At 42.9% G+C, this 22230-nt stretch overlaps 1 protein-coding gene and 2 non-coding genes across 4 annotated transcripts in view; 2 read left to right on the top strand and 1 right to left on the bottom strand.

Annotated features, from left to right (window-relative positions):
* Positions 1–97: 97 nt before the first annotated feature.
* Positions 98–22230, bottom strand: part of fbxw8 (F-box and WD repeat domain containing 8) — a 29004-nt gene continuing 6871 nt past the window's right edge. The window contains exons 5-11 of one of the 2 annotated variants that reach the window (XM_086169791.1): positions 19251–19408; positions 18478–18674; positions 18187–18405; positions 7911–8038; positions 2972–3148; positions 1720–1836; positions 98–1240 (exon numbers count right to left, since the gene is read on the bottom strand). In XM_086169791.1, the coding sequence (XP_086025917.1) occupies positions 1075–1240; positions 1720–1836; positions 2972–3148; positions 7911–8038; positions 18187–18405; positions 18478–18674; positions 19251–19408 (1162 nt within the window). In that variant the 3' untranslated portion in view covers positions 98–1074. Of the gene's footprint in view, positions 1241–1606; positions 1837–2971; positions 3149–7910; positions 8039–18186; positions 18406–18477; positions 18675–19250; positions 19409–22230 lie in introns of both variants that reach the window. The other variant, XR_015107872.1, reaches the window with a different exon arrangement.
* Positions 16302–16373, top strand: trnae-uuc (transfer RNA glutamic acid (anticodon UUC)). Its single transcript has one exon. It is a non-coding gene; the product is annotated as a tRNA-Glu (tRNA).
* Positions 16986–17057, top strand: trnae-uuc (transfer RNA glutamic acid (anticodon UUC)). The gene has a single exon. It is a non-coding gene; the product is annotated as a tRNA-Glu (tRNA).

Below are 22230 nucleotides of genomic sequence, written 5' to 3'. Positions count from 1 at the left end.
GTTGAAAATACAGCTACTCATAGTCGTGAAGTACTACGTGCACATCCTCCACGGCGGACTTCAGTGGTATTTGCAGTATTTGCTTTCAAGGTTATGACTCCATCAACACTTTTTAATAAAAAGAATTAATTAGAAATAGGACAATACAATGAAAAGAAACTAACAGCTAACAAACTAAAAATATATTCATTCATTATTGGGCAAGAGAAAAAAAAAAAACACGTCTGGACAATTCAGGGTCTCTGATGAATCTCCTGAAGGTTTTTGGACAGCGGGAGGAAACATTAATCCCTGCCATATAGAAAATATAAACAAATATCTTCATTCTTCTGAGTTACGTGGAATAAACAGAGATGTTGACATCTAAAAACAAACTAGAAAATATTCAAAGATTTGATTACAGAGCACCTGAGCATAGCATAACTTATGGACGCTAATGTGCTAGCTCACATCAACCAAGTAATAAAACATTCCTGATTCTATGCAAGAGTTTCTCCGCGTTATGAATGACAGTATGATGGACGTTCTTATCTAGTATGTCATTTTTCCAGCAAGATTTGAAGTTCTCGCTTTCTAAGTTGAGTTTGGTTTGTTTAGCTTGGAAATCCAAAAGGGGCTAACAAACGGCGCCCCAGGCATTACGTCGAAAACGGCTAAAACGTGAAATACCTCAAAAAGTTTGCATGTCTTTTCAAACTGATTTTCGTCATTATTACTTTTCTTACTGGGAATTTATTTGGTTTCACGTCAAGCTAAAAGCGAGCGTCGGTGTGCCCGCCCGCGAACATGGAATCCAGGATGGACATGTTGAAGATAAATTCTAAATGCTAATTAATATTGAGTAGCTAGTCTTGACACTGTTTTGCCATGATGAGCAAAAAAAAAGCCTGATTCACGAAGACCTTTTCTGCCTCCTGCTAACAAGATTAGCTTTTCAGCTAGCAGCTGCTTTCCCAGAAACAATTTGGACACGACATATTTAAATGCTCTCGAAAAGCTTTGGGTGGGAGCGACATACAAGAATACAAGCCTCCGCTGAGCACGGCGCCCAGTTGCATCACGGGAAGGCCGCCGTCACAGGGACGGCTGGGAGCCGGCCAGCCTGTCGTACGGCACGGCCAGGTTGATGTTGTAGTTGTAGCCGTGAGACTCGATGTAGTCGGACCTGCAGATGGGCAGGATGTGGTCATGGCTGCTGGTGCCCTCCGAAAAGTCGTAATGGCAGACCACTCCCCGGTGCCTAAAAACACAGAAGACATCAGGGTGTTACTTTTAAAAAAATAATTCACGGCGGCGTCAAACGCTCACCCCGCTCGGTCATAACTCAGATTTGGGCTCGGATCACGAAGCAAAAAAAAAAAAAAATTGACTTGTATCTCGGAAAATTTGCACTTGTAAGTCGAGGTTCCACTGCAGTTTCTAAGAAAGCATCAGTAGAAGGGAAGGTATTTACACTTCTTGTTCATGTGTCCAAACCATCAATCAATGATTAGTTAAAGTCTTAAAGACGAAACAAGTTCTCTCAGAATTCTGCAACATCGACCCAAACAAGGTAACTAATGGGTGACAGTAAAACATTAAAAATGGCTCGTCGGAGCGGACGGACCGGCTGCGGCGTCGCCGTCTCGTTGGCGCATTCGACGGCATATTCGAGTCGTGGAAGCGGCGACGGTGAGTCAAAGACCCCCCCGGGGACGGAGTGGGAGTGGCGGCGGTGACCTGCGGTGAGCGGTGAGGTCGTCGTCGGTGATGCAGGCCCCCCGAGGAGACTTGTCATCTGGGATGTTGGCGGTGACCAGGGTGCTGGTGTTGAACCTCACGTGTCTCACGGGGTGCCTGTGTGTTGGAAACAAGGGAAACCTTAGGATTTAACGGCAGCGAGGTTGCACAGAACACGAGGACTATTTTAATTCGCTATAAATACAAAATAAACTACAATCTAGAACACGGGTATCAAACTCATTTTGGTCCAGGGGTCGCAGACGGTCTAATTTGATGTCAAGGGGGCCGGACCAGTAAATTACCTAGAAGTAACACTTAAGTCCAGGACTGTCTCAGAAAATTAGAATATTGTGATAAAGATTTTTTTTATCTTCTGTAATGCAATTAAAAAAACAAAATTTACTTTTTCATGATGTTCTAATATTTTGAGATAGGATTTTTGAGTTTTCTTAAGATGTAAGCCATAATCAGAAATATTAAAATAATAAACGGCTTGCAATATTTCAGTTGTTTTGTAATGAATCCACCATTGTTTTTGGAATTGCATTACAGAAGATAAAGAACTTCACAATATTCCTATTTTCTGAGACAGTCCTGTAAATTATTAAAATCTTTACATGTAATGAACTGTTCCTATAAAAAATATGTGACAAATGAATTGCTAATATAATAAATATTATATATATACATTAATATTTAAAAAGAATTGATGAAATCACAAAATTATACCCGAAAAATATGGTTGAGTTAAAAGAGAAAATCTTGTCACTGTGGGAAAATTTGCCACTAGAATTTATTAGAAAATTGATTGTTAGTATGTATAAGAGGAGGTATAATGTTTACAAGGCTATTCTGATTATTAAATCAATCTTTTTAGTTTTGCCAGTTTTATTTATTTATTTATTTATTTATTTTAATCAAAATAAGAAAAGATCTTTTTTTTTTAGCAAAAAATCATTTTGATTTTCAAATTTTAAAGCAAAAAATACATTGCAGTTGCTTTTTCTTTTTTCCTTGCCGTTTTTTTTTTTTTTTTTTTTTTTTTTTTTTTTATGAAACCCGCTGTATAAAACCCCCGGATGCATGTGAGAGAAGGCGCGCTGGCAAAACTAACACAAAAATTTGATTTCAGGCAGGGGGCCACAAAATATGTTCCGAGGGCCACAATTGGCCCGCAGGCCATGAGTCTGAGACCCCTGATGTAGAACATCCAGACTCCAGAAAAAACATGGACGAAATGACCTCCCACCTGTTGTGCATCTCCCACAGCTTGGTTCCCATCCTGGTCTCCCACACGCACACCAGCCCCTCGCCGCCGCCGCTAACCACCTTCCAGTCGTCGCCCTGCACCGCGGTGACGCCCAGGTGGTGGGCGTACAGCGACGCCGCTGCGGCGCCGCCGGCCCGCAGGTCGTACACTCTCACCCTGCAAAGACAGAGGGTGGTCACGAGGAGAGGGTTCGGCCCGGAAGAATGGCGGCAGTCATTTGGAGCGCGGCGATCTTTGATTAGACTTCCTGCACGCCGGGAGCGTCTGTGAAAGACGGCATTCATTCGCAGACAAAACGGACACTGTGGATGTGTTTGGCGGAGGCGGGAGAGGTGGAGGAGGCTTCGGTGTTCGGCTGATGGGCCGAAGACAAATGGAAAGGGAAGCGGATGTTTTTCCAGGGACTCAACGTGGACTGTTCTCCTCGGGGCGGGAACAAAACCAGGGTTTGTTCAAGTAAAGCCGGATTTCTTTTATACAGCCGGTTGTCTTTCGACACCTTCCATGTCCGGCAGGTCTGGACCACAACTTTTTAAGATGATCTACAATCTAGATTCTACATGAACCGGCAACGGCGGGAAGGAAACACCGCCTTTACCTGAGCAGAAAACTCTGACAGAGCCCAGCTTGATGTGGGCGGCCTTCCGCCTCGACCGATCCCGCGATCTCATTCCTCTAGCGCGAACCGTTACATGCTAGTAGCTAACATCGCGCAATAATATTCATAAAAGAAATGGAGATGGCATTGATGAAGGGACATCAGTGTGGACTGGACAGGAAGAGGAGGAGGAATGAGTGGTGCATTATGGGATATCCCTTTGCAGAGTAAGCCTATGTTAGCATTACTTGGGGCTAGCTTAGTGCTAACTACATAGATGCGCTTCCTGAAAAAGATGAGTTTTGAGCCGATTCTTAAACAAAGAGATGGATGAGAGGAGGATGGAGATGTCAGACATAGAAGAAGCCTCAAATAGAAACGTTTTATAATTTGATGAAGAACATGAAGATTCTCAGAAATTAACTAAAAATTAGATACGATTCGGAAAAAAGAGTGTAGACATAAAATATACATTTTTAAATGCAATTAATAAAATATATTTATTCTTTTTTTCTCTTTCCAAGGAAATTGCTTGTTTTTCTTTCTGAAAATGAATACTTGAAAACATCATGGAAGATAGGAAAATAATCAAACCAAAATAAGATAAAATAGAATAAAATAAAATAAAATAAAAACTAAAAATTATCAGAAATTAAGAACAAAACTTGCTAAACAACCTGAACATTGTTTGGCACATTGCAATAACATTTTTCAGGTTACTTTTGATTCATTCACTTTTAAGTGTATTATTAAAAGTGTGTCTTATATAGTAAAAATGCCTAGTATAGTGCATTCATTTTATATCGGGCAATTAGGACAAATGGAACAATAAAACAAGATTAAAAATACACATATTTAAATTACACCCCACCAAAAAAAACAAAACTTCAGAAACATAGGAAAACAAAGTTTTTCCCACACATACATCTATATATATATATATATAGATGTATGTGTGGGAAAAACTTTCTTTATCTCTATATAGATATATTTTTTTTGTCACGGCAGGGTAAGTCATAATGTCAAAAAAAGAGGAAATAAATATGAATAAAAATATGAATAAGAATATAAATAGAAAGCTATTACTTTTAAGTTGTAGGATCATTCTTAACAGTCTTTAAATCTCTCTTTGTTTTCGAAGCCTCCGGTTTTGCTCGGCTGTCATCAATATCCCGCCAGTGCGTACGGCGGACGGGGGGGGTCTCGGGAGCCGCCCCCCCACCCTCGGCTCCATCTGTTGTCATTGTGACTTTATTACAGCTAAAAGCATCCGGCACAGACTCGGTCCAGACTCCACCTCCGTCCAACACTTCATTACCATAATCAAATTTGCTTTGGGGACCCGGGCAGACTTTCGGCCCGCCGTCCAACAGTTTTTAAAAGAATTAGGGTTAAATGTGTAAGTGGGCACGGCGGGCTTGTTGTGCGCGGCTAGTTTTGCCCGTTTTAGTGGCATTACGTGATGGGAACGCACGTTTTCACAATGAAGGGCGCGACATTACTGGCAGAGGTGGACCGACGCGACAGGCCAGACTCGTTTACATTAAACAGGAGACGCTCCATCCGATAAGAAAAGTGCCGAGAAACTCGGGAGGAGTTGGTTTTCCAGCGTCAGATGAGAGTGGACTCGACGCTCCGACGCTGAAAAACCCTGGCTGGGAACAGAAGCCACCCCGCGGCAGGAATTTCGACTGATACAAAAGCCTCGTCGGTGAATAGTCAAGGTCATCTTTAGTTAACTTCGGAAAAAAAGGACCTTAAAACTGACGTAAGACGGATTGGACACCATCAAGAGAACGGCCATAACATCAATTTAACAGAATTTGAGCCAAAACTGCACCTGAAACTGATTAGAATATGACCTCGAAGGGATCGGCTCGCCTATGTCATCAACAAATGCTTAAATCTGAGATCTCTATGCTCTCAAAACGAGGGTCTGAGCGTTCAATGTTCACTTTCCGAGCTCCTCTTCTGCAGAACCGTCTTCTAATCTCAATCGCCGCCTCCCCGTTTGAAAAAAGGCTTCTAACCCTTTTTTTTCTGCAAACAGTTAGCATTACGCTAGCATGATCGTAAATTTACATCTTCTCGGTGGCATGGCGGCACGGCTTGATCTATCGTCCACCGTAGTTCGCCCTTTAATGAAAACCAAAGCTGGAATTGTACAATTTCAACTATTAGCATGTAGCTGTTGGTGTTACTGGTTCGTACATCGAAATCCCAAATCCTCGCTCTCTCTTTCTACTCAGAAGGCCGTCGGCGTTGAGCCGCGATCTCACCGAGGCTTGTGCGGCGCTAAAAGGGAGCTGCTTCTGTGGCTCATCAGCTGGATTTGGCACCGCATAAATTACATCTTCCTTGAGATAAGGAAGATATCGGGCGATAATGAGCGCAAAAACCTGTCGGACGTTTCAAAAAGGCCACGTGAAATATGTATTTTATCATTCGAACGTTTGATTTTTGACAGTGAACAAATATGGTGATGTGCACACACAAAGACCCAGCGAATCTGGTAAAAAAACGAAGGAAAACAGAGGGATAAAACTCATTTGGGGGGAAAAAAGGGAGGCATTAGGCTTTGTTTTTCTTTCTTTTCTTTTTTTTTTTCTTTTTTTTTTTAAGGGGGGAGCTGTTAAAGGGGCCAAGATCGCGGACTGTTCCCCCATTTGTCCACGATCGCCGCATCAGCCGGGGCCAAAGCGAAGGAGCCAAGCCGCTGTCGGTGTACACGTGTGTGTGTGTGTGTGTGTGTGTGCGTTCCTCTAAACAAAACACACCATCTACCAGAGAGCAAAGCTTAAAAAAAAACAGAAAGGAATTGGACGAGGGCTCGAAACCCCTGGCAACAACGACAAGCATTTGAATTCTTCGCCCGAGACGCCGCTGTCGAATTATGTCTCTGAAAGACAAAAACAATGTTGACCGTCTCCTCTCGGTCCCGGACAGAAGAGGGAATCTTCAGCTGATCACTTTGTGTCCCTCTGAATGGTTGCTAGGCATCCTAACTAGCGGAGGAGAGGAGAAACGCCGGCTACAGACAATATGATGTGTCTGTCGTTCGCTTTAAGCCAACTACTTAACAGCCAGATGGATTCGGGGGTGAATGGAAGCGGCGGGGGCGGCTCTGGACAAAGACACGCCGGGGATTCGGCCGTCCCCTGCCAGCCCGGGCGCCACCGCCGCCGCCTTTAACAAACGCAGAATAGATGAGAATGGCTCTTTTATGTGTCCTTTTCCTCATCCGGAGAGCCAGGTTAGCGACGCGTGCATGCATAGTGTGTGTGTGTGTGTGTGTGTGTGTGTGTCTCTGTGTGTGTGTGTGCTATGCGGGAGATCCTCTTTATCATCACAGGTGATGATGAGGAGCAGGAGGAGGAGGGGTTTAAACAGCACGGAGATAAATGTGAGCAGATATTTTAACAGAAAATCAGAATACGATACGGATACGACTGAAGAAAGTAATATGAAATTTGGTTAAAGTGTCACGGAAAACACACATGAAAGTAAACGAAAGTCTTGAAAGTCTTGAAAAGGACCTAAAAATCTTTCAATAATAAATGACTTAAAATACACGCCAGAATTAACAGAATTTCTGATGTGTTACCAATCACAATAATAAAGAAAAAAGAAGAATAACAACAACAACAACAATAGTTTTAAACCAGCAACTAATTGTGTAGTAATAGTAATAATAATACTATAACATTGTTAAAGCAATAGCGGCAACGGCAACTACAACAAAAATAATAATAGAAATAATAATATTAAACAGCAGGTGATTGTGTAATAATAATGGTAATAGTAATGTTTAAAAGAAAGAACAGCAATCAGTTGTATAAAAATAATAATTAAAAAAAAAAACTGGTTGCCTAATAATAATGATAATAATAGTAATAACAATAAGAATAAGAATGAGAATAAGAATAAAAATAAGAAGAAGAAGACATGTTGTTGTTGTTGTTGTTCAGCCGTCTTCAACCCGCTATTTGCTAAAGCGCCTCTTAGAAACCTCAAGTAGAAACGTGACCGTTCTGCATATTTCAAGTAGTGGTTGATGTCCTCAGCCAGCAAAAAAATATTTAAAAAGTAAAATAAAATATTGTGAAAAATATAAAGTATAGGCTAAACCAGCCAGCCAAAAAAATAAATAAATAAATAAATAAAATATTAAAAATAATAAATATAGGCTAAACTGTGCAGACAGCTGATAGCTTAGTGTCTGAACACCATCTACTCACACACACAGTTGTATTCTTTGTCCTAAACACTTTTTATCTTCTAGACACCAGTACATATAGTGATGTTGTGACATGCTCGTACCTGCGGTCTTTGTTTCCACACACCAGCAGGTGAGGGCAGGCTTCGCTCAGGCCCAGGCAGGTGAAGTCTCCCGCCGAGCTGCCAACGCATGCCTGCAGCGTGCACGTCTCCAGGCTGTAGACGTGGATCTGAAAGGTGACACAATTCATTCATTCATTCATTTGTCCGCTGCACGTTTGTCCAGCCCCGTCCCGCTCCACGAAATGATGAATTATTTAAATTATTCAAATTCCGCGAGTAAATCGGTTGAATCTAACTATTGAAGTCACGGATGTTGTTTTCCAAAGGCCTCAGCTGCTGTATCCGGTTCACTTTATACTTTCATAAAACCAGATCATTTACTTCAAATTACTGCAAACGCTTTTTTTCCATGAGCATCAGTATTCACGGATCTGACCTTAAACTGTATATTTTCATGATCATATAATTATTCCCCCAAAAAATGGTTTGTTCCAAATATTGCCTGTGTCGCTCCTCTTTCGAAACATTCATTCATTTGCAAATTATAAAGACACATACAACTCACCCTGTCATTCGCATGAAAAATAGATACATACAACCATTCACCCTCTCACTCACACATTATATAGAAATATTCATATATATATATATGTAGGAGCATAAGTTATAATGTCAAAAAAAAGGAAATAAATATGAATAAAAATATAAATAGAAAGGCAGAAGACAGGAGATAGCAAGACAAAAAGAATCTACGGATAAATAGAGAGCAGCAAAAAAATTGATGTAAAAATCTCTTTTACTGATGAACTTTTTTTTTGGATCAAACCTTACGACGTCGATCAGAAACGTTTTTTCTTTGTACACCCGCGATGTCCTGCACTCATGGTCACGGGAGAGGCTGGCGCCTAGAGAGAGGCAGGGTTCACTCACTCTGAGTTATTTGACTTATTTCTCCAGTTTCCTCCAACAGTGCAAAAACACGCTGCAGGTTTATTGGAGGAAATTTGGGAAAAATTGCCCCCCATGACTGAGTGAATAGTTGTCTGTCTTTCTTATGTGGCCCTGCGATTGACTGATGACCGGTCCAGGGTGTAAACCCAACTCCTGCAACTGAGTGCAGGATAAGCGACCAGCAATGGATGGATGTTAGGACATTCTAAGTCAGTTCCTTCTAACCTGGTTATTTACAAGAAATGGTTTGGTCATTGTCGTTTTTCCAAAGGTTGCCAGTTCCATTTTGCTTTTCCTTATATTGTTTCTTTTCTAAATATTCATGATCATATTTATTGATATTGCCATTGTGGCGCTGCTATGACAAGAAATTCCCCTATGGGGATCTACGACATATGACTTGACTTGACTTGACTTGACTTGACTTATCTTACCTTATCTAAAAATATACACAATTGTGTTGAGCCATATATGTTTATGCTGTTGTGCAAGGGAAACAATACATATTTTAAATATTAAATACATTTGATGTGTACATATACATATATATACTGTATACATACATACATATATACATATGTATATAGATACATATGTTTCTATACATACATACAGATATACAAAAATATACATAAACATATACATATATAGATATACATATATACGTACATATACAAATATATGTATCTATATATTAATATATATATGGAAACACATATACACACACACACACACATATATATAATTTTTACTGCTGGCAGATCACTTTGCCGTGGTCATTATAAGAGTAGCTTGCAAGCCAAAAAAGTGTGGGCACTCATGTGGTTGGAGGAACATCTGCAGTTCCTCCTCGCCCCGCGGACGGAGGTCACCTGGACCTGCGACGGGACCTCCTCGCCCCGCACCTTTGAAATCTGGGATAAATTTAAAAAAAAAAAAAGCATCGGAGCGAGGGCGCCGCAAAACTTTCCCTCCGCCAAGTTGCGATGATGTCATCCGGAGCCTGTCTGATTGGTCGATTAGCAGGCTGATGTTTTCCCCCCCGTCCAAATGAGACGGAAAGAAAACATGGGGGGGGCGGGGGGGGGGGTAACTGCCGGGTGAAACTGCCTTTGAATAATTAAAACATGGAAGAAATTAAAGATGGGATGGGAGGGGGACGTAGAGCCAGAGGGTAGAAAGAAAAGTAAAAGCGGATGAAGAGAGAGAGAGAGTCAGAGCGACAGTCACCAAGATTAAGAAGTTTGAAGCGAGGAGAAAAAGAATGATGTAAGCCTCGAGAGGGTGCCAGCAGTTTTTTTTTTCGTGTGTGTGTGTGTGTGTGTGTGTGTGTGTGTGTGTGTGTGAGCGCTTTATTTGGGCCAAGCGGAGCTTTAATTGTGCATCACCCCGGGGCAAAGCCCAAATCACAGCAGACTTTGAAATGACAGCTTGATAGGATTTGGACAGCGAAGGAGAGGTGGACGACAGAGAGAGAGAGGCAGAAATGAGGTTTGGCCCGACGCGCCGGATAAATCATTATGGCTTCCGTCGATGTCTTTGTTGGACGTCGGCCCGCTGAAACTAGGGGATATTTACGGCCGGTAGTTTAAAAAAAAAAGGGAAATAGATCAACAAGTACACGTATGTCCAGTGAGTGCGACTTGGGAGGCGGCGGGTGCACCTGGCGGAGCGGCGGCGCCGGGCGGACAAAGAAAACTGATGGATGTTTTAATGCAATTACCGCCGCCGCTTCGAGACGGATGAGGAATCCGTTCATTACCGCGGCCCTTCGGAGAAGGAAACAAAAAACACAAAAAAAACCTTTGTGTCGCCGCCGACCTGGATAATTGAAAACATCTGGCCGCTCCTGGTTTGGTGTCGGGGAAAATAAAAATATCTAAAAAAAAAAAAAAAACAAAAACAAAAAAAAACGCGGAGTCGGTTCGGGTGGAGCTGCGGGCCCGAGAGGAAAATATACCACAATATTCCATACTTCCACCCACGGGGAGATACAACCATTCGCATCTTCAGTCACTCACTGCACGATTTAGTTTCTCCAATAAACATGTTTTTGGAGTGTGGGAGGAAACCAGAGAACCTGCCAGAAATTCACGCTGCCAGTTTATATACAATTACAGATAATTAGCAAGTGATTTCATTGTTATTATTATTGTCTTTTTTTATTTAAATTACAGCCCCCGCCGCCAAATCTACTGAACAGCAAGAAGATGCATGAATTAAAAATGCAATAAAAAGGGTATCTTGGGTGTCGGGAATTTCGTACCTTGCAGACGTGATAGTTTTTTTTGCTTAATTTCACAATGATTGGTGTGGTTTAGTTTCACGGCCACTAGGGGGACACCACAAGTCGGTCTCGCGTGTCGGGGCCAAAGCCGAGCGGAGGGAGCGAACATCGGGGAAGTCTTCATGGAAGGGTTTAGGGTCGCGAGAGGCTAAAAGAAAATCTAGGATATGAGACGAGAAGTGAACAGGCCGTCGTCAGAAACCCTTAATTTAGCTTTGCCTGCTTCTGAGGCAAGGAGAGGTCAGGCTTTGGACCAGCACTTTGTGGACTCGCTGCAGTGGATAATCGCCTGCCAGCTGAGACACCAGCCATGAGCCGCGAGTGTGTGTGTGTGTGTGTGTGTGTCGGGGGTGTTCTGGTGCCCCTGGTCCACTGGCAGGAGGACGACGAGCGGTAATGAGGATCAGGAGACCGGATTCAATCACACACACACAGATGCCCACTGGTTACACCCATAAAGACAAAGCCTGGAGCAGAAGGATAGCGCGCCCGTGCCCAGATATGATACACCAGCAGCGTCCAGCCTCGGGAAAGCTCAGCCGCTGCGGCGATGGGAAAAAACATAAATACAACCGAGGCTGAGGTTCCAGAAAGCAGCTAATGCGAAGAAAAAAAAAAAAAAAAGTGTCGCTCGGGAGGTGTGAGCTGAAGTCCCCCGCTGATGCTGGCTGCCGTGTATTTTGACAGATTTTAATGAAGCATATGTTTGTTTTCTGAAAATCCCCCGCGTAACAAATCAAGGAATATTAACTTGCAAAGGTGGCGACTGTGGACTATTTACTCGCCATCGAGAGGCTGTTGTTTTGAGTCAACAGCCGAAGGTCAGAGGTGGTAAAACGACCCTTGGTGGGTTTTACAAGGTGAGAGTTGGGCTTTTGAGCGATATCGATAGCATTGCTCGCGAGCCAGGTGGGGCCGGCTCGCAGATAAAACAAAATATTCTCGCTTGTTTTAATCGATCCATCGATTTTTCACTGCTCATGTCCTGTTCAGGGCTGCAGGAGCAAGTGTCCATTATTTTAAATGGGATGATACTGGCCTATGTTGGCCGTTGCTGGGTAAACCGGCAAACGCCCCCTTTTGAATCAGTCTGCTCGGTCATTAGCTCAAAGCTAACCCTTCGACAAAGAAGATGGCGAAAAGAAAGAGAGATGACGAGTATCGTACATTTCAGAATGAATGGACCGAAGAATTCGCTTTTGTGGAAAGGGCGGGTTCTGCGGTGTGTCTAATTTGCAACGACAAAATTGCGGCGATGAAACGTTCAAATGTAAAGCGGCACTTCGACACGCGCCATGCTACCTTTGCATCAAACTACCCTGCAAGAGACAGCAGGAAGAAAGCGTGCCAAGAGCCACTGAGCAAGCTAGCTAGCAGCAACTCCGCATATGGACCCGGCGAAAAACTCAGAACGCGTTTCCTGTCACATAACACAAACTGCAGCGTGTGAGTATTGCTGTATTGTCCATGTTTGACATCAAGCACAATTTACGATCGCTTTTAACGGATGGAAGTCCCAACGCTTGCACGAACCTTAACCTCACCAAGTACCAACCAGACCATTGAGACATCAGCAAATCCATGCAGCACTAGAAGTCGCATTAATGGTGAGTATTATAACAACATTATTTAAAAAAAATAAATTCAGAGGCTTATTACATTGACATTTAGTCATGGCTTTAACAAACAAAGCAGTACCAGCAGACACCCTGGGGGGGCGGTGTTGCGCAGAATGCTAAAGTGCGAACACTGCGTCAGTATAACGAGAGAAGAGAATTCTCCATCCGCACGCCGCCATTTTGATAACGGTCGCACAGACCGCCGCCTCTGTTTATGTCTATTTCTGTTGTCTGGAACTTGGAAGGTAACCCTGGACTCTGCACTGCCCCCTAGTGGACAAACACTGGTATGAACACCACACACTGGAATTATTATCATTATTGACAAAACTTTACAAATAGTTTTTGTGCATTAATTCTAAATGCATATATGTACATATATATTTGTGTCTGTATGTGTGTGTGTGTATATATACATATATATATGTATATATATATATATATATAGGATATGAAGGTAGTGTTTGTGAGAGAGGAGGATACAGAGAATAGGGTTAGATGGAGAAGGTTGATTTGGGAAATGCCGAAAGAAGAAGAAGACATATATATATATATATATGCACACCACAAATGTGAAAATGTAATAGTAAATTGCTAGCTAATTTCAGTCACATATTTATAAATAAAAGAAATGGCAATACTCATGTAGAATTGGTATGAAACTAAGAGGACACTTCAAGACATGTGATCCTCGTTACCTTAGCATGTGAAGAAAAGAGTCAGTTGAAAAAGGGTATCCTGATATAAAGCGTCAACTTATTTTTATTCATTCTGAAATGTTTATTCCTCTCTTACTCTTACTGCTGATTGTTAATTTGTTGCCTCCTCTGGGTTGTTTCAGGACAGCTGAGGCTGCCGTCTCCTCGTAGTCCACTGTGTGGGGCTTTAGCGCTGCCACTGTGTGTGTGTGTGTGTGTGTGTGTGTGTGTGTGTGTTTGCAGTCACATTGCACATCATCTGTGTTTTTCTAACCGGGGTGATGTCAGAGGGGCCGCTCTGCCAAAGACCTTTTAGTTGCAAACAGATTGCCGCGCAGACACACAACCTGCTGGGCCGCCGCTCCAGAGACACCAGAGACACGTCGGATCATCGCAATCAGACCCGCCGATAACAGCGATCAATACTTCCACCCACGGGGGGTAACTTCACTCAAGGGGTGCCATCGATTACAGGTTTCAGGCACTTGCATTTTTGACACTACTTTATACTTTGGAGGGGGATATTATATTTCTGAAGTACTTTTAAGGACCAAAAGTGACATCAACTGCAGTATAAACATGCAATCACGTGTACAGTGGAAGCCCGACTTACCAGAGCATCAACTTAAGAGTTTACGGAGTCGATTTTTTGCTTTGTGATCTGAACCTGGAGCTGTTCAGATAAACTTTATTGATCCCCACAGGGGAAATTCTTTTGTCACAGCAGCGTAACACTTGTAGCATCAAGTAAATATGAATATGAATATAAATTGAGAGACAATTAGAAGATCGCAAAAGACAACCACAAATAATAGACAGTAGAGAAAACTACAACATCAAGGATATGAATACACGACAGAAAAAAAAAAACAGCAAGGGTGAAAAGAGACAATAGGAGCGAGCAAGACGAGCGTTTGACACAAAAACCCTATGACACGACATTTAATTTTAATTCATTTTAATGGGGAAATACGATTTTGATGTACGAGCAAAATATGAATTTGCACCTTCAACTTTTAAGTCAAGGTTCAACTGTAGTTGTTACGGAACAAACCATGACCTCAACCATTCTCTCTAAAAAACTGGGTACACACTTAGCAACTGTCGCCATGGTTACCGGTGTTGAACAGACTTGGAGTTCACTGAAGGACGCGAGCAAACTGACGACTACTGAACGCATCACCAGAGCGATCGTGTCCGAAAGGTAAAGTTTAGGGGGTAAACAAAGATGGCCGCCAAACAGCGGCAACCGGCTGTCTAGCTGGTCTTTCCTCCATGATTGTAGTCCAGTCTGGACTACAATCCAGGCTCTCTCAAAGAACCAATAAACTCATAAGTCAAGGTATCAAGGTGTTAACTAAAGTTTACTGAATTACCGTTAACCGCCAAACACGCTGCTTTTTTAGTGATATTCCTCTTTTTGGTTTGGACTTGTCACCTTTGTTACTGTGTTTTTAGTCCAAGGTCTGCGCTTGTGCATTTCTATAGTTTTGTTTTGTTTTGTTTTGTTTTGTTTTGTTTTGTTTTGTTTTGTTTTGTTCGGCACGAGGCTAAGGGTTCTCGGAGCGCGCCGGGCGGCCCCAGCCAGCGCCGGCCCCACCGGGACCGTCTCTCACGGCTATTTGAGCCCTCTAAATAAAGTCTTCAGGGTGCCGTGGGGTCCTTGGAAACACATGACTATAAGAGGCAAACAGATGTATCTCGGGGATGCATTCAAGGGCTGTGGGAATTAAGGGAAGGGCCCGTTGAGGGCTTGTCCCTATTTAGGCTCCCACTTTCTACTATAAATCAAACCCCTGCAGGTCCTGCATATTGAATTCCGATGGGATCCGGTGGTTTGGGAGGGCAGTGTTTGCGAAGCACCTAAACGCCTCGTGAGACAGTTTGGACGGTTTTCCCAAGCGAAACGTGGACGCTGTTTAAAATAACGACGGGGCCGACACGTCTGCGGTCCCCCTCAACCTCCGTAAAACACGGTTTACAATAACAAAAACAGAACAAACAAAGAAAACAAACTTTGCTCCATAAGAAGAACCAAAAAGAAACCTTGTGTGTTTTCCCCTCGCCGTACGGGCGACCTTGCCCATTCTGCTGGAGCGTCTGTGTTTACGACTCAAAGCGCCACGCCGGAGGTTGGACACATTCAAGGCTCCCGCGATTTACTTTTGTTCCGTCTCCGCCGGCGACGCGCTTCATTATTACCAACCGCACAAAACAGACGGCTGGCTCTTGCAGAACGGAAATGCATGCTCAAAACACACCAGCATAATATTCACCAACTTTTCAGTTTTTTATCCTTGAAAAGTATTTCCTGCTTAAATCACAGCCAAAAAAAAAAAAATCTGACTTGTTTTCTTTCATATTAAATAAGTAAACTATTCCAAATTACTATCCTTTCCTTGTGATATTTATTATTCATCTTCAAAAGCATTTCTAGTACATATTTGTGGCTGTTACTGGTACGCACTTAATTAAAAGTTACACTGAATTTCCACTTACACAACAAGTCACCTAAACCTTTACCCGCCCAAAAAAGCTCATTAGAACTGAAGAAGCATCTCGGATGGGGGGCGAAGCGTCTTCAACTTAAGAAATTCAAGATTTCGACAAGAATTCACCATGACCTGGATGACTGAGATCCTCCACAGACGTGTAAAAAAAAGTTTCTCACACCTGCAGCTTATAGACAAATACGGCCTATATATGAACACATATATTCATTTAGTTATATTTAGCCGTTGCTGCTTATATTCAGGTATTCAATACTATAGAAATTATGGTACCTTCCTCTATATCCATTAATCTTCTCTTATCAGATGACATCGTGATGTGGGGAGCAAGGGTAGGAACACCTAGAGTAGGTGGCCTAATAACATCCCATATGGTCTAGCGGTAAGGATTCCTGGTTTTCACCCAGGCGGCCCGGGTTCAACTCCCGGTATGGGAAGACATCTTCTTCTTAATTCCCCCTCAGGGGTATGGACGCATTTGAAGTCGTCCTCTACCTACATCTTCATCACCCCTCCTCTGTATGTGACCAAAACAGCTTGCCTGCTGGACTCATTCCTGATCCTCTTCACGCCAGGTGTCGATTAAATTCCCGTTTATTCGCTCCACTACCTGTAGTCCATACCTCCACCTCTCTAGACATTCCTCAACCTGCTCACTACAGATCACATCTGCGAACATCATGGTCCATGGAGATTCCTGTCTGACTTCATCTGTCAGCCCGTCCATCACCACTGCAAACAAGAATCGAAGCTGCCTCCCAATGATGAACGAATGCGTGATGCAAAAACCAAAGAAGAGGGACAACCTTCGTCCCCAGAGGCGTCCAAATCCACATCTCAGCAATCCTGCAAACCCCACCCGAGTGTAATGCCGCTCATGATATATTTACTATATGAATTATATATAATTATACATATAAATAAAGATGTATTATATAAATGCAGAGCGATGATTTATTCTATAATATTTTTTTTATTTTTATGTAAAATTTTTTGATATTCAAAATTTGATGGTGCTATCCCATGTGCCGCAGCTCACACCCACAACATCCCATATGGTCTAGCGGTCAGGATTCCTGGTTTTCACCCAGGCGGCCCGGGTTCGACTCCCAGTATGGGAAGTATTTACCTCACAATTTCCCCCGGGGCATGAATACATTTAAAGTCTTCCACTATTCCAGCCTCCTTCTACCGACACGTTCACTCTCCTCTGCACATTAACAGACAATCTTTGATTCCAATCATAAATAGCTGATCTTGAACATCCGGGTGATGCTGTGCCTCCTGCTGAAAGAACGCGTGATGCAAAACCTAGAGAAGGACAACCTTTGTCCAACTCCTCAATTCTCAGCAGCCCCCATTCAGCCAAATATAATGCTGCTCGTGATGAATTTATTAAAATGCAATTCTTACAATTTGCTCAATTCTGTATAGTAATTTAATTACAGTGATCCCTCGCTATGACGCGGTTTACTTTTCACGGTTTCGCTACTTCACGGATTTGCATCGTGCATTGTGTTCTGCATTCTGATTGGCTAAAAAGTCACTCCGCTTCTTCTCTACCTGTGCGTCAATAATGTTGCAGTTTAATATGTACACGTACGTAAAACAGCTTGCCAAATTTACATTACGTACGTGCAAATTCTCTTGCAATTTCGAGTTTCTCTAAAACCCATAATGTTGACAAAACGCTCTGGACCGACAAAAGCACCTTGCAGGGCCCAAAAGGCAGCGGAAGATGCTATCTATCACAGATAAAGTTAAACTTCTGGACATGCTAAGGGAAGGTAAAAGCTATGCGGCTGTAGGTCGGCATTACGGAATTAATGAATCTTCCTTTCTTTCCATTAAGAAGGAGGAAAAAAACATAAGGACGACAGCAGCAATAAGTTTGAATAAGGATGCAAAAAGAGTTGCAACTGTCCGCAACAAGACTGTAGTAAGGATGGAGTCTGCATCAGCATTAATTGTATAATAATTGTAAGAAAAAATAAAGGTATCTACTTCACGGATTTTGCCTATCACGGGTTCTTTTTGGAACGTAACCCCCGCGAAAAACAAGGGTATACTGTATACATATTTATATATAATTTCTATTTTTATTATTATATATTTCTATTTTAATTATTTGATGTCCACAATTTGATGCCGCTACCCCATGTGCACCCCAATTGGACAAATAACGTTTTTTCTGGTTCCGATTCTGAACGAGGCCGTAAACAGGAAGCGGACAGGAAAGCAGATCCCTACCTTGTTCCCGCCGTCGTGCATCGCCCAGCCGCTGCGCTTCACCCCGAAGGCTACGTGGGAGCCGGAGGCGTGCAGGCAGGTCACGGGGTGTCCGTACACCTGGTGGAGGGTCTTGGGCTGTTCCTCTGTCGGATCCAGCAGGTAAACGGCTTCTCCCGCCGCCGCCGCCACCAGGGGGCGCTTCTGCGCCCTCCCAGGCACCAGAGCCAGGATCTCCACCTGCCGCACAGGAGAGAGAGATGTCGAAATCTGTTCTACGAGTGCGTGAATACACCCTCCGCCATTTTTTACCGTTTGGGAGAGGCGGGTCTGGCAGAGGCTCCTCCAGTAGCCGCGGTCATCGGCGCCGTCCAGCCGGACCTCTGACCCGGAGGCGGAGCACAGGACCGGACTGTCGGGGCTCAGGGCCAGAGCGCCGACACCGCCCCGGATCTGGTGGTGGTGCAGCGGTTCCCCGCCCGTCTCGGTGCTCCAGACGTCAACGCAGCCTGGACACATCATACCGTTTACATTTCTGTGCTACATCCGGCTGCGACGGTATGTTTGTATGTTTTTTTTTTTTATTTATTACTCTCTATCTGGCTTCACCGCGGATGACACAGTAAGAAATTTACAATACAGCGAAACAGGTTTCCAGACTGTGCATATGACAGGAAACACTTCAACCATTGAACCCTGACTCGGATCACTTGTGTCCTTGCCATTCATTTTTCTCGAATTCTATCTCCTTTGATTCATTTTCATTTGATGTCTTGTTAATTTCTTGCTAGTTTTTGAGAATATTCAGAGCATTTTTTTTTAAACAAGAAATATTTTTCATCCCTTCGGATGATTTTCGTTCAGACTGTTAAGACCACACTGTGTAAAATACACTTCTTCAAAATACAATGTGATTTCTTTTAAATATATTCTTGATAATATCCTTTAATTTCTTTGCAAATTAATGTCACTGTAAATTCTGCCCTCTTTGTAATTAATAGCAATCAAACTTTCTTGCCTATTTTGGTGTGGTTTTACAATGTATATTTTCTCTCTGTCACGCACACACACACACACACACTTACCATCTTCGTACGCGGCCGCGGCCACTGTTTCGTTGACCTGAACGTGCGAGACGTGAGGCCTGGGGTCTGTGTTCGCTGACAGGCCGTTGGTCTTCAGATACGAGGCGTTCAGGTCCCAGTTCAACGTGTCCCAAAGACGCACGTCACCTGACGTGTACCTGAGAGAGAGACACACACACACATAGCAGCATGGTCACACACTCCACACACACGTATATTATTCAGAGAAACAAGACGTCACTGTCGGCACTGAATCACCTCCCCTCTCACAGATCCATCCGCTTCTCACTCTGACTGACTTGTAAGAATGCTTTATCTTTCTTGAGTGATATTTGGAGGATTACGAAAGTGATGTTTGGGTGTAATTATCAAACCCCCTCTCGACACACAAGCACACACACACACACACACACACATACAAACACACAGACAACTCTCACACACACAGGAAGACACCCGGAAGGTGCGTTGTATTATTTTCTATATCTATCTATTTTTCTACAAATCATTTTTTTCCTGGATGCTCCCGAGTTCATTTCTCAGTAACATCTATTGTTCGCCTCCCTATTATCCACTTTAACTTACTTTCAAACTTATTCTGTAGAAAACGTTTTCACATTTTTTTGGGGGAGGTTACGGCTTTGCAGCTTTTATAGGTCGCAAATTATATTTAATTATCGAAACATGACCCTACTGCTTACAGGAGGTCGATTGGAGACCCTGAATTTTCCAGACATGTGAATGAGAGGGTGAATGGTTGAATGTATACAAGATGTGTGAGCAACAGAGTGAACAGTTATTTCTCTAAGGCGAGTAAATGGTTGTGTGTGCCTCTAAATGACAGGGTGAAGGGCATAACTTCATTTCCGGACATTGAGTGCACCTGAATATAAGCTGCACCGGCTAAAAATGAATAATTATTTACATATATAGGCCACATGTATTTATAAGCCGCGGGTGTCCACATTGCAACGTGAGATATTTACCTACTTTTTAAATTGATTTAAATACATACCAGTAACATCCACAAATACGTACTGGAAATGTTTTATTCCGAACAGTGCCTGTAACACGGCTGATGGAAAAGATTAATAATGAATAACACAAGGAAAAGTCCCTCCATCCATTCGTTTTCTATCCCCGCTTTGTCCTACACCAGCTGATTGCTATTTTCGTCTTCCTCCCACGCGCTATAACCGTTGGAAGTTGTCTTCTTCGGAATTGAACGGCCTCAGAATTTCACTGTAATTTTATTGGTCCGATGTAACGAGGCTAAATCCATAAATTACCCGCATCGGTGTTTGAGCCGCAGTGTTCCAAACGTGTGAAAAAAGCAGCGGATTAGTCCAGAAATATGGTCTCTATATAACATGTGAATGGGTTGCGTCTCGATATGACTTTAGTATGAGAGGGTGAATGGTTGGATGTGTCTATATGTGGTCGTTTGATAGACGGGCGCGCGGTCCCTGCGGTGACCTTGAGTGCAAGATAAGCGTCAGAATATAGAAAGAGTCGAAGAGAGTCCAGCTAGAGCGGTGCAGATTCTGCTTAGCTTCCAAACAAATGTGACCTTGCAAATATCGGGATATAATTTCCCCTGCATCGCCCTTCCCTCCCCCCTCCTCTCCCCGCCGTCCACATCCTCCGCTCCATCCAGGAGAGCGCGTCGAGAAACAGCAAAGCTCTACCACGAGGTCTTCTGTGGCGGCGGCTGGCCCGCGGTTGCATCGCCGCCACCTCTGGACAAACTCAGCCCAACGCTACAAGCTACATGTTCCGTAAGTTGTCGCCCCCATTCTCCTGTAACAGGAGACGACACACTGCCGCTGTCACCGCCTCCGCGGATAGCGTCACATCTGACCATGTACCCCAACCCCCTCTCTCCAGTGACATGGTGTTGTGTGTGTGTGTGTGTGTATGTGTGATTACCGCTGCTGCATTTGGCAGGAAGTAAACAAAGGAAGAACACACATTCACTTAATTGGCGCACCCATGCTTTGCCAACTCTCCGCGGGATGACGGCGCTGAGTCGCGTCCAAGTGGCGTGTCGAAAAACTTTTTTTTTTTTTTTTTTGTCAGCGAGAAACAAAAAAAAAAACAAAAAACAAACTTCGGAGTCCTGATTGATGAAACGCGAGTTCGAGGTCTCACCAGACTTGGCCGCTTGGTCCGCGCGTCGCTCCAACAGCTCCCGGGTTAACGAGGTTCCCGCTGACTCAAGTGCCAACTCTCACTCAACTTGTTTTCTAACAGGATTCTGAGGCTGGAAATTAATCATTTTGTAATTATTGACAGAAAATTATTCACTGTGCGGCAGCGTCTGGAAGTCTGCACCAGCATTTGAGAGCGCAAATACCCTTGACTAATTAGATGCTCTTTATATTTATTTCAATCGCATTATTTCTGTGGGCTGAGTTTCTATTTGGGATGTCACATCTTAGTTAGAAAAGACGGTAACACACACACACGCACACACACACACACACACACACACACACACACACACACACACACACACACACAAACACACACAGTACTCATGGCCTTACAATATTCCCTTTACCCCAACTCAGAAATATCAATTCATTCCTGTACTTCATGTCACAACTCAAAACACATGCGTTTTAAAGCGGCCTATTCCATCTGAAATCAAGTGCCATGTCACTTGTATTTCATTTTATTGCGTTTTAATTTTTGTATTTATATTTTTATGTTTCATACTGTCACATTGATGTTTTTATTTTAATTGCATCTTTTAAATTTCTATTTTGTGTGTATGTATATGTTTGTACCATGTTCTTGAGTGTCCAGTAAGGCACCTTAATTAATTATTTCATTTTTTTATTTCATCATCTTTTTTTATATATTTATTTTTGACATTGTTTTTGACATAACGAAATTACGAAATTACATTTGTCACATTTATTTGTTTTTATTTTAATGGTCTCTTTTACATCTGTGTTTTGTGTATATGTATATG

Source organism: Fistularia commersonii, chromosome 22 (genome assembly GCF_037954325.1).
Source record: "Fistularia commersonii isolate RoL2024-O1a breed Wild chromosome 22, RoL_Fcom_v1.0, whole genome shotgun sequence".
Taxonomy (NCBI): Eukaryota; Metazoa; Chordata; class Actinopteri; order Syngnathiformes; family Fistulariidae; genus Fistularia; species Fistularia commersonii.
Note: the sequence above shows the minus strand (reverse complement) of the source record. Positions and strands in the feature narration are given on the sequence as shown.